A 16803-nucleotide genomic window follows, 5' to 3' on the forward strand; every position below is an offset into this window, starting at 1 on the left:
AATTTCTGATGCATAAACAATTTATATTTACTCTCCGTCTATTATTTCTAATTTGAGGAGAATAATGTTGATGAATAACTAATATATTTTAACAGTAATCATTGTCTTGGAAGTCATGAACATATTCAAAACTGTCGAAAATGGGACACAGAGATTAAACTACAACTTTTGACCTTCAGCGCAATGTGTCAGAATCTGGCCCGAACAGTAAGTGTGTACCCTATACTGAATTGCATTTGGTTGAATCTGAATAACTTTGTTAATCAGCCAGTTTGCAATTTGTACCTTCTTTAAGAGGTTTGGGTTTGACTGTGAGTGAGGAACTCTCTGTCCCCTGTGGAAGTCTTTATAGCAGATGGGGGAAACTTTCAATCATGGAGGTTTAGATAGCATAATACTCAGAGCTGGAGGCATGTGTAAAAATCAAACTGGAAGAATTTGACTTGTAATAGTTTTACACAACTTACACAATGAAAACATCAGCATCAGTCAAGGAGAACTGAGGAAGAAAGATTTTGAATGCTAAATATGGTTTGGAGGAGAAAAAGATACATACATTTGCACCAAACTGAGGAAAATACATTATTTTTCACCACATGAAAACTAATTCTCTGTTCTAAAAGTATAGTACTTTATTTTGAGGTAAAAGCAAAATAGAATATAAGAATTTAGGCCATTTTATTTCTTGATGAATTTTAATATGTAAAGAGAGATAATCTTTCTTCATTTGGTAGAATTTGGGGAAGAAAAATATCTGTCATTTCTGCTTTCTCTTTTCTTTATTTTCCTCGGTTTTGCTCCTATTTAGGTAGAGTTTATTTCATTTGGTTGAAAACTGTTTCACAAAATTCAGTGCATTTTATCATATCATTAGTAACTACTCTTTTCAGTTTCCTAAGGAGTGATGTTCTTGAGTTTGCATAGTAAGGGTTATGATTGAAAAGACCAGAACCTCACTTACTGAGGGTGAGGTGGAAGGAAATTTGATTATCATTAGAAGATATAATGCAGAAATTCAGATGATCTCTTCTCATCTGGTTCCCACCTCACCTTCATTTGGCTGTCAGCCATCTTTAAAAGTGTTTTTAGCTCTCCATTCTCTCTCTATAGAACAGAAGTGGTTTTCCTTTGAAAAATATTTACATATCAGAAACTAAACTTCAAAGTATGTATGTTTTTTCCATTTAAAAAACAGGTTTTTTAGAAGACGGTCACTTTTCTGAGTCAATTATAAATATTTAAAGCCTCAGTTCTGAAAAATCACTTTCTTTTCAAGAGTTTATCATATGCTTAACCCTGTTTAACTTGGCAATAGAAAGACTAATGGATTTCATTATTTGATAAATGTTTGTCTGTATATGTTTATTTAGGCGGAAGATGATGAAACACCTGTGGATTTAAACAAACACCTGCATCAAATAGAAAAACCTTATAAAGAAGTCATGACGAGGTGTGGCATTTAAAACATTAATTTCAGATTTTCACACTTTACTTTTGGATGTGAATGCATTTATTTTGGTAAATAAAACAATCATTCTTGTATATAGTATCTTTCAGCCACAGTAACTGTTCTTCATTTTAGACATCCTGTTGAAGAACTTTTAGATTTGTATCACAATCAAGTGGAGCTGGCTCTTCAAATTGAAGTAAGTTCTAATTCATGTTTTGGCATGATAGTTTAAAGATTCTTTTCTCTGTATTCTCTTAAATATTAGTGTTGAAATTGGATTAAATATTTTAGAAGGACTATTTAAACTATATTCTTGATGTTGCTATTTGAGAACTTATTTTCTGATCCAACATATTAATAGAAGTTTAGTGCTTGGGTTACTTCAGCTTTATTACTGAGAGGAACCTTCAGTTCAATTCAAAAAGCATTTATTGAATGCTTGCTAGATGCTGGGATTATGAAAATGAATGACCTGAGGAACTACCAGGAACTATCAGGAATGACCTACCAGGAACTAAACAGAGACTTAAATAGAATTTCAATATAGTAAATGTAGAATAGGAGTATGCATTGAGGTTTTTTGAGAGATCAAACAAGGGCACTTCTCCAGTCATCTTGAGAGTTCAAGGAAGAGGCCTCGAAGAAGGGATGTTGCCAAGACTTAAATGGTATGAGTTAGCTAGAAGATAGTTGGAAAGGGTGTGTGAACAAAAGTGTGTAGGTATGATACATATGGGGAGCATAAGCACTTACCTGATATGGAGTGTGACGTGAAGATTGAAAGATGACATTGGAGATAGGCCAAGATAAATTACCACCTATAATCCATATTATGTTTTACTTTATCTTCCAGATCAGGGGGCCATGTATAGTCCACTTCCAATTCTTGTAAATAAAAATTTGGCGGGGGCACAGCCACATCCATTTGTTTATATGTTTTCTATGACTGCATTTGTGCTTTAATACTAAAGTTGAGTAGTTGGGACAGAGACCATATGCCCTGCAAAGCCTAAACAAGTTACTGTTTTCATTTTATAGGAAATGTTTGCTGGCCCCTTCTGTAATCATTTAAGGTGTTTTAAGCTGAGGGTAGGAAGTGGAGTGGGGTAGAGTGGTTGACTTGTTTAATCTTGAACTTTGAAGTCCCTCTGCCTAAACGAAGTTAAATTTAGGGTTGCCAGGATTGGTCTCAGGGAGACTACTTAGGCAAGACTTTTTATAGTGGTCTAGGTAAAAGACAGGCTTTCCTGGTGGCTCAGTGGTAAAGAGTCCACCTGCCAATTCAGGAGATGTAGATTCAGTCCGTGGGTCAGGAAGATCCTCTGGAGAAGGAAATGGCAACCCACTCCAGTATTCTTGCTTGAGACATCCTATGGACAGAGGAGCCTGGTGGGCTATAGTCCATGGGGTCACAAAGGAGTTGGACACGACTTAGCGACTAAACAACAACAGCAGATAATATATAATGAGTATGATGACAGTAAAGAGAAGGGACTGATTAATGATATTTAGGAGATAAAATTGGCTAGATTTTGATAGATAATGAGGTATAAGTGAAGAAGAAATAGTGTAGGATGACTTCCAGATTTCTAACTACTAGTATATATTTTTGATCAGTATATAATTACATCAATTTATTTAATAGATATTTACTGAATTTTCTCTCAAGTCACTGTTGTAGGTGTTGAGCATAAAACAGTGGACAAAAGAAACTGTAATCCTTGCCCTTTAGAGAATTTGCATTCTAGTTAGAGGAAACAGAAGTTTAATAATAAACTGGCAAGGTATATATCAGGTGGTAAGTGCTATTAGAGAAAAATAAAGGGGGAGGATAATGTTGCAGTTTTCAAATAAGATAATAAGAGAAGGGCTCAGTGAGAAAATGAATTTGAGTAAATTACTGGAGAAGAGAGGAAGAAGCTACTTGGTTATCTGGTGAAGGGGTATGCCTGGTATATAGAAGGTCTCCCAGGCTAGACTAGAATGAGGAGAGGGGCAAGAGTAGAAACAAATCAATGAGGAGAGAGAATGATGGCTTAGACCAGAGTGAAAGTAAAAGTGATGAAAAGTTAATGCTAGGAAGATTTACCAATAGATTGGATGTGGAACATGAGAGAGGGAGAGATGCATAACTTCAGTATTTTCTACCTGAGCAGGTTGGAAGTTTGGAGTTGCCTTTAGTGAGAGGTAGAAAACAGAGAGCAGGTTTATGGGGAACATCTGAACTCGGTTTGGACACTGTGTTTGAGATGACTGTTATTCATCCAAATAGTGATATTGAGTAGATAGATGGATATGGATCTGGAATTTAATGTAGGCGATCCAGGCTGCCGATAATAAACTGGGGAATCATCAGACTATAAATATTTTGCAGTCCTAAAACTGGATGAGATCACCAAGAAAACCATTGCAGTTAGAGCAAAAAAAGTTTAATGACAGAGCCATCGGTGTATCTTCCATCTTAGAAGAAAACAGTTCACTTCAGTTGCTCAGTTGTGTCCGACTCTTTGCGACCCCATGAATCGCAGCACGCCAGGCTTCCCTGTCCATCACCAACCCCCGGAGTCTATCCAAACTCATGTCCATGGAGTTGGTGATGCCATCCAGCCATCTCATCCTCTGTCATTCCCTTCTCCTCCTGCCCCCAAACCTTCCCAGCGTTAGAGTCTTTTCCAGTGAGTCAACTCTTCGCATGATGTGGCCAAAGTATTAAGAGTTTCAGCTTCAATATCAGTCCTTCCAATGAACACCTAGGACTGATCTCCTTTAGGATGGACTGGTTGGATCTCCTTGCAGTCCAAGGGACTCTCAAGAGTCTTCTCCAACACCACAGTTCAAAAGCATCAATTCTTCAGCGCTCAGCTTTCTTCCACAGTCCAACTCTCACATCCATGCATGACCACTGGAAAACCATAGCCTTGACTAGATGACCTTTGTTGGCAAAGTAATGTCTCTGCTTTAAATATGCTGTCTAGGTTGGTCATAACTTTCCTTCCAAGGAGTAAGCATCTTTCATTTCATGGCTGCAATCACCATCTGCAGTGATTTTGGAGCCCCAAAAATAAAGTTGACACTGTTTACACTGTTTCCCCATCTATTTCCCATGAAGTGATGGGACCAGATGCCATGATCTTAGTTTTCTGAATGTTGAGCTTTAAGCCAACTTTTTCACTCTCCTCTTCACTTTCATCAAGAGGCTGTTAGTTCCTCTTCACTTTCTGCCATAAGGGTGGTGTCATCTGCATATCTGAGGTTATTGATATTTCTCCTGCAATCTTGATTCCAGCTTGTGCTTCTTCCAGCCCAGCGTTTCTCATGATGTACTCTGAATGTAAGTTAAATAAGCAGGGTGACAATATACAGCCTTGACGTACTCCTTTTCCTGTTTGGAACCAGTCTGTGTTGTTCCATGTTCAGTTGTAACTGTTGCTTCCTGACCTGCATACAGGTTTCTCAAAGAGACAGGTCAGATGGTCTGGTATTCTCATCTCTTAAGAATTTTCCAGTTTATTGTGATCCACACAGTCAAAAGGCTTGGCATAGTTAATAAAGCAGAAATAGATGGTTTTCTGGAACTGTCTTGCTTTTTTGATGATCCAGCAGATGTTTGATCAATTTGACCTCTGGTTCCTCTGCCTTTTCTAAAACCAGCTTGAACATCTGGAAGTTCACAGTTCACGTATTGCTGAAGCCTGGCTTGGAGAATTTTGAGCATTACAAATAGCGTGTGAGATGAGTGCAATTGTGCGGTAGTTTGAGCATTCTATGGCATTGCCTTTCTTGGGATTGGAATGTAAACTGACCTTTTCCAGTCCTGTGGCCACTGCTGAGTTTTCCAAATTTGCTGGCATATTGAGTGCAGCACTTTCACAGCATCATCTTTCAGGATTTGAAATAGCTCAACTGGAATTCCATCACCTCCACTAGCTTTGTTTGTAGTGATGCTTTCTAAGGCCCGCTTGACTTCACATTCCAGGATGTCTGGCTCTAGGTGAGTGATCACACCATCGTGATTATCTGGGTCATGAAGATCTTTTTTTGTACAATTCTTCTGTGTATTCTTGCTACCTCTTCTTTTTTTTTTTTTCGTTTTTTTTTTTCGTCATCCTTGCGCAGGGGCCATGCTAATCTTCTCTGCATCGTTCCAACCTTAGTATATGTGCTGCCGAAGCGAGCACTTGCTACCTCTTCTTAATATCTTCTGCTTCTGTTAGGTCCATACCATTTCTGTCCTTTATCGAGCCCATCTTTGCATGAAATGTTCCCTTGGTATCTCTAATTTTCTTGACGAGATCTCTAGTCTTTCCCACTCTGTTGTTTTCTTCTATTTCTTTGCACTGATCGCTGAGGAAGGCTTTTTTATCTCTCCTTGCTGTTCTTTGGAACTCTGCATTCAGATGGGAATATCTTTCCTTTTCTCCTTTGCTTTTTGCTTCTCTTCTTTTCACAGCTATTTGTAAGGCCTCCTCAGACAGCCATTTTGCTCTTTTGCATTTCTTTTCCATGGGGATGATCTTAATCCCTGTCTCCTGTACAGTGTCACTAACCTCTGTCCATAGTTCATCGGGCACTCTATCAGATCTAGTCCCTTGAATCTATTCTTACTTCCACTGTTTAATCATAAGGGATTTGATTTAGGTCATACCTGAATGGTCTAGTGATTTTCCCTACTTTCTTCAATTTAAGTCTGAAGAAAACAAGAAGAAAATAGAAGAAAACCAGAAGTCCAAATTCCTCTGTAGCAGCCACCCAACTTAGTAAACCTCTTGAAAGTTAATCTGTTTTTTCTCCTTACACTTCCTCTCTTCTCATTTTCTTGTGTACCCACTCCAGTCAAGCTTTCATTCTCAACAGTTCTCTGAAACTGCACTTAAGATCATCAAGGACTTCAAAGGTCACGGTTCCAGTAATAAGTTCTTAGTCTCTTTTTCTCTACTTTGCTATAGTATTAGAGTTGATTGTTTCTTCCTTCTTGAAATACTCATATGGCTTCTGGGATATCACATTCTTGGTTCTCCTACTTCCAGTGTCTGCTCTGTTTTCACTCATACTTGTGGCTTTGGAGCTCCGTGTGATCTCCTTATCTTCCTGACCTCTTAACATTAGAATGTCTGGGGTGCTCAGTTCTAGGACCTCTTTTCTTCTCTCTGTATTCCCACTGTAGGTGATCTTTTTTCATCTCGTCTCTAAATACCCTAGGGGCTTCCCTAGTGGCTCAGAATACACCTAGAATGCAGGAGACCTGGGTTTGATCCCTGGGTTGAGAAGATCTCTTGGAGGAAGGACTGACTACCCTCTCCAGTATTCTTGACTGGAGAATCCCATGGACAGAGGAGCCTGGCAGGCTTACAGTCCATGGGGTCAGAAAGAGTCAGACATGACTGAGCAACTAACACTTAAATACCCTACCTATGTTGATCATCACTTCAGATTCATATGTCTGATACTTAACTTTTTATATAAATGTCTAACATCTCAAATTTAAGATGTATAAAACTGTGTTTTTATGCTATCCTTCATATCTATTTGTCAGTCTTCCCCTTCTTAATAAAATGGCAACTCTGTCCTTCCATTTGCTCAGGCCAAAACTTTGGAGTCATTTTTGATTTCTCAAGAAAAGGATATTTCATATCTCACATGCAGTTCCATTTCTGTCAACTTTACCTCAGAAATACATTCAGAATGTGACAACTCTCCACTACCAGAGCTATAGTCCTAGTCAACTACAAGAGTTAACAGCAGTTGCCTACTGGTCGTCCAGCTTCTACCTGTCCTTCTATAGCCTATCTTCAACAGGCAATCAAAATTATATTTTAAAAACAAATCACTAAATGCAGTGTGGTATCCTGGATTGTTTCATGGAAGAGGAAAAATACATTTGGAAACACTGGTAAAATCTGAATAAAGTCTGCAATTTAGGTAATAATAATGTAGTAAGTGTTAATGTCTTAGTTTTGACAAATTTAACATAGTTATATAAGAAGTTACTTAACCAGTTTCCTTTAATGTTGAATGAGAACTCTACTATTCTTATAAATCTAAAATTGTTCCAAAATAAAAAAACTATTTTTAAAAATGAATATAAGCACAGAAAGCAAATGAAAATGAGAGAAAATCAAAGCCAAAAAATGGTTGTTTGAAAAGATTAATCAACTTTATAAACCCTTAAGAATATTAAATCATGCCACTATTCTGCTTAATATCCTGTGTGCCATCTCAGTGAAATTTGAGTCCTTAATTATGACTTCAAAGCCCTACAGATTCTGACCTCTCTGATGGCTTCCTACCGCTTTCTTTAAGTGTGTGTATGTGTGTGTGTGTGTTTCTTTTTTAAACTGGGGTGGGGTTGCCATTTCCTCCTCCAGGGAATCTTCGCAATCCGGAGATCAAACCTGTGTCACCTGGAATACCCTAAATAGTGTTTTTTTTAAAAATATATTTTATTTATTTGGCTGCACCAGATCTTAGTTGCAGCATATTGCATGTTTTTTAGTTGAGGCAGGCAGGATCTAGTTCCCTCGCAGGAAATGACCCTGCGACCCTGCATCCCTGCGTTGGAGTGTGATGTCTTAGCTGCTGGATCACCAGAAAAGTCCCTTTTCTTCCTTTGTTCTAGTTGACATGCAGGTATGCTTCCCAACTGGGACCCTTGTACTTGTTCCTTCTTTTAATGCTCTTTCTCCAAATGCTTGGGTCACTTACTCTTTCGGTTCCTTAGGGTCTGTGCTCTAATGTCTAATCAGAGAGCTCTTCACTGACCCTCCAATTGGAAATAGCAACTCTCTATCATATCTATTCCCCATATTTTGTATAGTTTTATTGAGGTACAATTTATGGATCATAAAATTTATCCATTTAATGTGTACAATTCAATGATTATTTTAGCAAATGAATAGAGTTGTATAATTGTTATTATAGTGGAGTTTTAGAACATAAGTTTCCATGTACTACTTTCCACTCATTCTCCCATTCCCATCCTCAGCCCCAGACAACTACTAATCTGGTTCCTATCTCAATAGATTTGCCTTTAATGGAAATTTCCTGTAAATGGAATCATACCCTGTGTAATCCTTTATATCTGATTTCCTTTATGTATCATAGTGTCTTTTTAAAATTGGAGGATAATTGCTTTATAATGTGTTAGTTTCTGCTGTATCACAGTGTGAATCAGCTGAAAGCATACATATATCCTCTTCCTCACGCGCCTCCTTCCCCCTCCATCCTGCCCACCTAGGTCATCACGGAGCACCAAGCCAACTTCCTGCTTTATACAGCAGCTTCCCACTAGCTAACTGTTTTATACATGCCATACTGTCTCAAGCTTTGTTTGCGTCGTGTGTACCCATTGTTTTGTTTTATTTCTGAATCCTTCTGTTGTTGGGCTATACCATGTTTTATTTATCTAGTCACCCAGTAACTGACATTTTTAACTGTTTGTACTTTTTGCTTTTATTTTTTAAAACTGTTTATTTAATTTTTGGTTGCTTTGCTTGGGCTTTCTCTAGTTGTGGTGAGTGGGGGCTACTCTCTAGTTCGGGTGTTTGGGCTTCTCATTGCAGCGGCTTCTCTTGTTTTGGGGTACAGGATCTAGGCACAGGGGCTTCAGTAGCTGTGGCATACTGGCTTAGTTGCTCTGCGACATATGGAATCTTCCCGGACCAGGAAGATGAACTTGTGTACCCTGCATTGGCAGGCAGATTCTTATCCACTGTACTACCCGGGAAGTTCCTATTTGCAGTTTTTGATTATTGTGAATAATGCTGCTATAAAAATTCATGTGTAAGTCTGTGTAGATGTATGTCTTAATTTTTCTTTAGGCAGGTTTATGGGAGAGATCAGGAAGTTGCAAAAGTTTTGATTCTTCCTGGTCTTAGTTTTCTAGGGATAAGACGTTAATTTATTTCACTAAAATGAAGCTAGATGTTTTGAGGTAAGGAATAATGGTTTAGCTTCATACTCTAAGGAAAATAGGAAATAGAGTTGACCAAGGGCTTGTAAAAGGAATGTTAAGTGGCATGCAGATGCCTGCTGAAATCTGAGATGATTGGATCCTTAGGATTGTGAGCTATTCTGTAGATGTACATGCTGCCTGGTAGAAGTAGAGAAGTCTCTGAGCTCAGAGAATAGATTTAGTCAGAATGAGAGTGTGTGGGCTGGAAGCAAAGGAGACTGTGATCAGAATATGATATTGTTGTTAAGATTCTGATAGGGCACACAGTTTGGGGGTTGAAAATGTTGTGAATTTGCCACATGGACAGTTAACTGAGGCTTCTTTTAGGGTATAGGATAGAAAGTCAGATAAATGCCCAGAGCGAAAATAAGGCAGATAGTAGAGGAAATAACCACATGCCAGTAGCAAGGCAGATCAGTCAGTCAGGGGCCAAGACAGGCAACAGAAACTATGGTAGATTTCTCAACAGGGAAACTTAAAGAATTGTTAATTAGTAAAAGATAGTTAATTACTGTAAGGGATAAAAGAGGGCTAAAACAGGAGTTGCGTATTAATGCCAAATCTGGCCAGTAACCCAGTTTTATAAATAAAGTTTTATTGGAACACAGCCATGCTCATTAATTTATATATTAGAAAGTGAAAGTGAAGTCGCTCAGTTGTGTCCGACTCCTTGCGACACCATGGACTGTAGCCTACCAGGCTCCTCAGTCCATGGGATTTTCCAGGCAAGAATACTGGAGTGAGTTGCCATTTCCTTCTCAAGGAGATCTTCCCGACCCAGGGATTGAACCCAGGTCTCCCATATTGTAGGCAGATGCTTTACCGTCTGAACCACCAGGGCCTCAATTTATATATTAGCTATGTCTATTTACATGCAGAATTGAATTGTGACAGACTATTTGGCCTACAAAACCTAAAACATTTGCTCTCAGATCTTAAAACAGTGCCAGCCTTGCTCTAAGAGGTCCACAAGTAACAGGTGCTAGGTGCAAAGAAGCAGTCATCAAGTACAGGTTGAGGAACAGTGGATAGTTGAAGGAACTTTGAGGATTTATGATAGAGCCTCTTCCCCAACCCCAGGCTGAAATTCAGCCTCTTTGAAGTGGGTATGGCTGTGTTGCCTATGGCGAAGAAACTTGTTAGTGCTGTCAGATGGGAAGAGCGTGGCCTGAGGGTGCAGCTGGAGCTGATCTTTGAGGACCACTGGGCTTCCATGCTGAATTTTAAAACAGAGGACTGGAACCCTGATGAATATATCTTCCTGCTGCTCTTGCCTTTGACTGTCCTTTCACTGCTCTCTAGTCACAGCACCTAACATTGTGCTTGCTGGCAAGGAGGATTGTTTATAAGGTCTAGTTCTAGAATTACAAAGTAGAGCAAAGGGTGGATTTGGAATTGGCGCACAATAAATTGATATCTGCCACATAAAAATGATGGAGAATAGTATAGGAGAATGACATGAGCCTCAGAGGTTTTTGCATGAAAGTGGAAGAATAAAAGAAAGCAGAAACACGAGTAAGCAAAAATGGAAGCCTTCAGGATCTGAGGACTGCAAGGTAATTAGGTGTTTGAGAAAATGAGGTGGCTTCTTTTAAGCATGCACACAAAGAGAGCCTTTGGTGTAGCCAAACCTCAGAGGTGGAAAATTTTAAATTTTTAAGGGATTGTACAGTACTGAGTTTCAGTCCTTTCTAGCAGTACTTGGCATTTAAGTTTGGCATAAATATTTTATGAATTAATTCATTATATAAAAATGTTTCTTAATGAGATGTACTTTAAAACAATGATGGGGTAGTGGAGAAGGATTTTTAAATCATCCTCATCAGGTAAATTATTTTATAATGTATTTGTACATGTATAATAGTACATTTGATTCACGGTAAAATGGACTGTGGTTGAATAGTAAGGAAGGATTGTGCTCACAAGTGTTTTCATCAGATAAAACTTAGAAAGTGAATGTTGTATAGATATAAATGTTGCTGCAAAGTTGACTCACTTTTAGTAACTGTTGCCCAGTGTTATTAATTTGTGACCAATCTCATTGGTCACAAATTAATTGGTCTCTGTGTGTGGGTTTTTTTTTTTTTTTGGTCCCTGGTTTTTGATACCAAAATTTTTCTGGAGAGCGAGAAGTGTTTTTAGTGTGTTTTTAGTGGGGAAATTATTCCCAAATGAAACTTAAAAAGATGACTCAAGTTTTTTAATGATTTCAGAATTTGTTAGTAATTTATTGCTTTCACTTCTGATTCTAATAAGAAATTAAAAGGGATTTGCATGTGAATAATTGTATCAGGCAAAGTGAAAATTAACCGGGCCTGCTTTTTCCTACTTCAAAGTAAAGTATGTAATTGGCACTTGCCTGACAGTTTAGTGGTTAAGAGTGCTTCCACTGCAGGGGTGTGGGCTCTCTGGCTGGGGGCAGGGGGTGGGAACAAAGTAAATTAGGTAATTGAAAAGCTATCTTGTTTCTTTTCTTCTTCATCATAAAAGCGTAAAGGATATCTATTCTTAGGCACATCTAAAATGTTTGCTTTTTCCCTCATCCCTGAAATTGATCCTTAAAATTCCACATACTTAGGTTTATTTTACTTTTTATTTTTAAAGAATCAGCACAGAGCAGTAGATCAAGTAATTAAAGCTGTAAGAAAAATCTGTGGTGCTTTAGATGGTGTGGAGACTCTTGCCATTACAGAATCGGTAAAGAAGCTGAAGAGAGCAGTAAATCTTCCAAGGAGTAGAAGTGCTGAAGTGAGTATTTTTTAGTAGTTAGCACTTTATCACATGCAAATATGTACATAAGTGAGCATCTGTCATTTAAACTGGGAGATTTTTGCTTCTGCTAGAAAAAATGTTACCATTTTAACTCTAGCTTTTACTTTTGAGCTGATTTGGTCACTTATTTGGTAAGGTGAGGGTATTTCCAAGAGGAGATGGACTGCCTTGAAGAACTTTGTGAGAGTTGACATTGAATAAATGGATATCCAGCTGAACTTTTTGTGTATAGAGGGGAAACCTTGGCAAAAATGAGTTGGTCAAAGATTTTAAGGTAATACTGCCCTTGAAGGAGCTGGATATTAATAGCTAACATTTCTCCCTCTGGATGAAAATGTCCATGGTTGTCAATGGGGAAGTAAACCTTCTGCTTTGGAGTAAACCTCCTTCCTACTAGAAAGACCCAGAAGTCTCAGTAATAGTGACTTAAATTGCCTCAGAAGCAACCAGATTAGGAGCCCTCACTTGATATCATACTGTTGCATTTAGTAAAAGTCCTCCCTGTGGTGTTTTCCACGGGGATTTAATTAACTGTTCAGAGGGATGTTCATAGCTCTGATTGGAAGGATGAAAGAAGGATCACAAGACATGATAAATTTAAAGAAAGGAAAAGTTATGTTGATGGTATGTTCTTCAACAAATGTCTGGGAAATAGCTCAATCCATTTATTGTCTCAAAGACCCTATCCATATTGTATACAGAAATTTGAGTCGCTTATGTTTTGTTAGTTTGTTCTTATTATGTGCTTGTTTTTTAGAAATTAAAAAACATCTGAAGTCATTTGGAGGCGATAAAATGCCATGGTCCTAATGCTGTCTGAGGCTTCTATTCATTATATTCATTTGCTGGGTAAAGGAGCAGAGAGTAGGAGACAAACTCAGTTCAAATAATTATAAGAGCTTTTTTGAGACACTTAATGGTAACAAGTAAATTTCTAGTTTCTTTAAGGTTATAGTTATGCTAATTGTAGAGCAAGTAATGGAAAATAAAATACTGTATTAATATATTTACCACATTTGAGTTTCAAATATTAATTACCAAGAAATGGTTTGATGAGGCAGATTTTGCTGTTTATTTTGCAGTACTTTTCAATTATTGCATGATTTTCTTGATATTGAAAATGTCTTTTTATTTGGTTTGGGACATTCACTTTCTTTTTGCATTCTTTTTTATTGTTTTATTAATTCTTCAGACACTTGGGAAGTTTCTCCTGTGAAGGATTTCTTTGATATGGAGTTTAATAAGTGTATTGAAATTAAAAGTAAACATTTTATATTCCATCATGGGTGATTTTCTGACTAATTTTTATGTGTGTAAGCAGGTGACTTCACTGTCTGGAAGAGGAGACACTAACAGGAGTTCAAGTAGGGGTATGTATTTAAGTTCCTTAAATTTTAGGAGTAATTGTTGCTTTCACAGAGAATTATATTAATAATTTCTTTAAATCTAGGCTCACTGAATCCTGAAAATCCTGTTCAAGTAAGCATGGACCAGTTAACTGCAGCAATTTATGATCTTCTCAGACTCCATGCAAATTCTGGTAGAGGTTCTGTAGATTGTGCCCAAAGTAAAAGGAACATTAAGGAAGCATGGACTACAACAGAACAGCTCCAATTTACAATTTTTGCTGCACATGGTATTTCAAGTAACTGGGTATCAAAGTAAGTAGCTATTTAGAAGAAGATATGTACAACTTTACCTGAAGGCTAATATAATCTTGTAAAACATCAGCATCCGCTGTTACCTTGGTCTTAAAATGGGTACTTGATCCACCAATTACCTTTGTGTTTTTCCTAAGAATTACAGAGATGTTTGATGCTGTTAGTAAATACTAATATCACTCCCACTACATGCAGAAAAAGCAGGAAAATATGTTTAAACTAGCAAGGGCAAATGTTAATAAATTAGTTAATTTATGACTGCTATTTCTGGCTTGCCTTTAGAACCAGGGTAGTGGGACTAGACTTTTTTAGCACATTTATTTTTCCTCTTTAGTAGTTTTTACAGTTTACTCTTGTTAGACTTTGACGTCTACAAGGGCATATTTCTTTTGTTGAATTTTTAATATGGGTTTTTCTTTTTTGATTTTTTTTTTTTGTCAATACCAAAAAGTTTGCCACCTTCAGCTTATCTGGAAATGACTAGTATAAACTGAAAAGTCCAAATTGAATATATTTAATGAAATAGTTTTTATAATAGTAAAGCCAAGTTGTTGCTGTTGTTCAGTTGCTAAGTCATGTCTGACTCTCTTCGACCGCATGGACTGCAGCATGTTAGGCTTCCTTATCCTTCAGTATCTCCTGGAGTTTTCTCAGATTCATGTCCATTGAGTCAATGACACTATCTAACCATCTCATCCTCTGCTCCCTCTCCTCCTTTTGCCTTCAATCTTTCCCAGCATCAGGCCTTTTTTTTCCAGTGAGTGAGCTCTTTGCATCAGGTGGCCAAAGTATTGGAGCTTCCACTTCAACATCAGTCCTTCCAATGAATGTTCAAGGTTAATTTCCTTTAGGATTGACTGGTTTGATCTCCTTGCTGTCCAGGGGACCCTCAAGAGTCTTCTCCAGCAACACAATTCAAAGGCATCAATTCTTCAGCACTCAGCCTTTATGGTCCAATTCTCACATCCGTACATGGCTACTGCTGCTACTACTACCAGCCTAGTTATGAGATATCAAATGTAAATTCTGCTTTAGAGCATAAACTGAACATTAGATTCTATATAATATAATGACTTGAAAGTGGTATATTAATTCATTCAATAAATATTTACTGAACACCAGCTGTGGGCAGTGTTCTTAGTACTACGGACTCAGCAGTTAAAAAGGTAGCAAAAAATCTTTGCCCTCTTGGAACTTGCATTTTGATGGGTACTATTGCTGTCTTAAGATATTTCATTCTTTTAAATAGTTACAGGGATAATATTATCCACATTCTTCATACAAAAACATGTATACACACAAATTTAGGGACACTAATGAGAACAAATACTCAGCAGAAGACAATCCAGTGATAATTAAAATGGATTTTTTTCCCTCCTGTGCGGTACAGCTTTTGGGATCTCAGTTCCCAGACCAGGGATTGAACCCGGGCAGTTGTATTGAAAGCCCAGATTTGAAACTACTAGGCCACCAGGGAACTCCCAATACAATGCTGATTTTAAAAGAGGTTGAAAAAAGCAATCAAATAGCTATGTGAACCAGTGAGATTAGATTTTAAATATATTTTGAATGATAAACAGATTGTATGAACAAAATGGACAAACAAAATGTTTAATGGGTAAGCCTAGCAGTAAGTTAGAATACTAGTAGAATACAGTTTTATTGAACCCGAAACTCCCTACAAGATTGCCTGACTGTATATTACCCAGCTCTGTAATTGTGGCAGTTAGGGACTAAATCATTGCTTTCCCATGAAAGATTACAGTAGCATCTGTCCCCATGGACGCTGCTGCTAAGTTGCGTCAGTCGTGTCTGACTCTGTGCGACCCCATAGATGGCAGCCCACCAGGCTCCTCTGTCCTTGGGATTCTCCAAGCAAGAATACTGGAGTGGGTTGCCATTTCCTTCTCCCCATGGATGGAACCCTCCATAGATCAGGAAGATCAGCTCAGTGCAGCTCAGGCCCATGCACCATTAAATATGGTAAACTGACTTTACTTCAGTGGCTCACCAAAGGAAAATGGCACCTAGGGAACATAAATGTTTATGCTGTTACTTCCTAGAATGAATATACCTAGAAATGAAGAATTATTCAGTGTCATTTAACTAAAATTTAATGCTGGTAACTAACTGTATGCCAAATTGAGATAAATTCTCCAGTTGGTATCAATATAGCTCCTTTAGACTTGACAACTAGGAATGTATATTCTCTTCTGTATTCCCTCTGCTCTGCCTCTATTTTTGTAGGATTTGCAATAGTTAAATTTTAGATGTTTTTCCAAAAATTCACTGATATAGTAACCAAATTATTTCAGGTAATAGTCACTTAGGGAAGAATGGCTAATGATATATATATATGTGTGTGTGTGTATATATATATATTTGGCTAGTTAACTCATTTGTGTTATCAAATAAAAATTAAACTCTTTTATTTTCTCAGTTATGAAAAATACTACTTGGTATGTTCCCTGACTTACAACGGAAAGGATCTTTTTAAACCTATTCAATCAAAGAAGGTTGGCACTTATAAGAATTTCTTCTATCTTATTAAATGGGATGAACTGTAAGTGAGACTTTTGGCTTTTTATTCTTTCAGTATGTCCTGTTCTTTACCTTTTTCCATGTATGCTTCCAGTTTTCATTTTTAATTACAATTTCCATTAAAATTAATTAACTTCTTACTGATACCTTCGAGATTCTTCTAGGTACAATTTTATAGCATGGACTGAAGGTCTCATTTAAAATATGAAATACTCTTGAATCTTCATATTGTTAAATTACAGAACCATGCCATCAATTCTTCCTAGCCTTTGTCAAGTTAAAGTCATGTGTAATTCTGGTGTTTTATAATATTGCTTTAGTTTAGTATTTATTCTGTAACAATGTATTTAGGAAGCCTAGTTCTTGGTTAGCAGATTTTAAAAATTATCTTCAATCCATGTACAAGATGATATTTTGAACTGTTAATA

General features: G+C 37.4%; 1 protein-coding gene and 1 non-coding gene across 2 annotated transcripts in view; one reads left to right on the plus strand and one right to left on the minus strand.

Moving 5' to 3' along the window:
* Positions 1-16803, plus strand: part of PIK3C2A (phosphatidylinositol-4-phosphate 3-kinase catalytic subunit type 2 alpha) — a 105060-nt gene that overhangs the window by 54387 nt on the left and 33870 nt on the right. Inside the window, exons 6-12 of the mRNA XM_043480982.1 lie at positions 96-207; positions 1371-1450; positions 1583-1646; positions 12006-12149; positions 13495-13543; positions 13624-13834; positions 16275-16397. Of these exons, the coding sequence (XP_043336917.1) occupies positions 96-207; positions 1371-1450; positions 1583-1646; positions 12006-12149; positions 13495-13543; positions 13624-13834; positions 16275-16397 (783 nt within the window). The remainder of the gene's footprint in view (positions 1-95; positions 208-1370; positions 1451-1582; positions 1647-12005; positions 12150-13494; positions 13544-13623; positions 13835-16274; positions 16398-16803) is intronic.
* LOC122450650 lies at positions 5521-5628 on the minus strand. Its single transcript, XR_006272156.1, has one exon. It is a non-coding gene; the product is annotated as a U6 spliceosomal RNA (small nuclear RNA).

The sequence above is a fragment of the Cervus canadensis genome, chromosome 11, assembly GCF_019320065.1.
Source record: "Cervus canadensis isolate Bull #8, Minnesota chromosome 11, ASM1932006v1, whole genome shotgun sequence".
NCBI classification, from domain to species: Eukaryota; Metazoa; Chordata; class Mammalia; order Artiodactyla; family Cervidae; genus Cervus; species Cervus canadensis.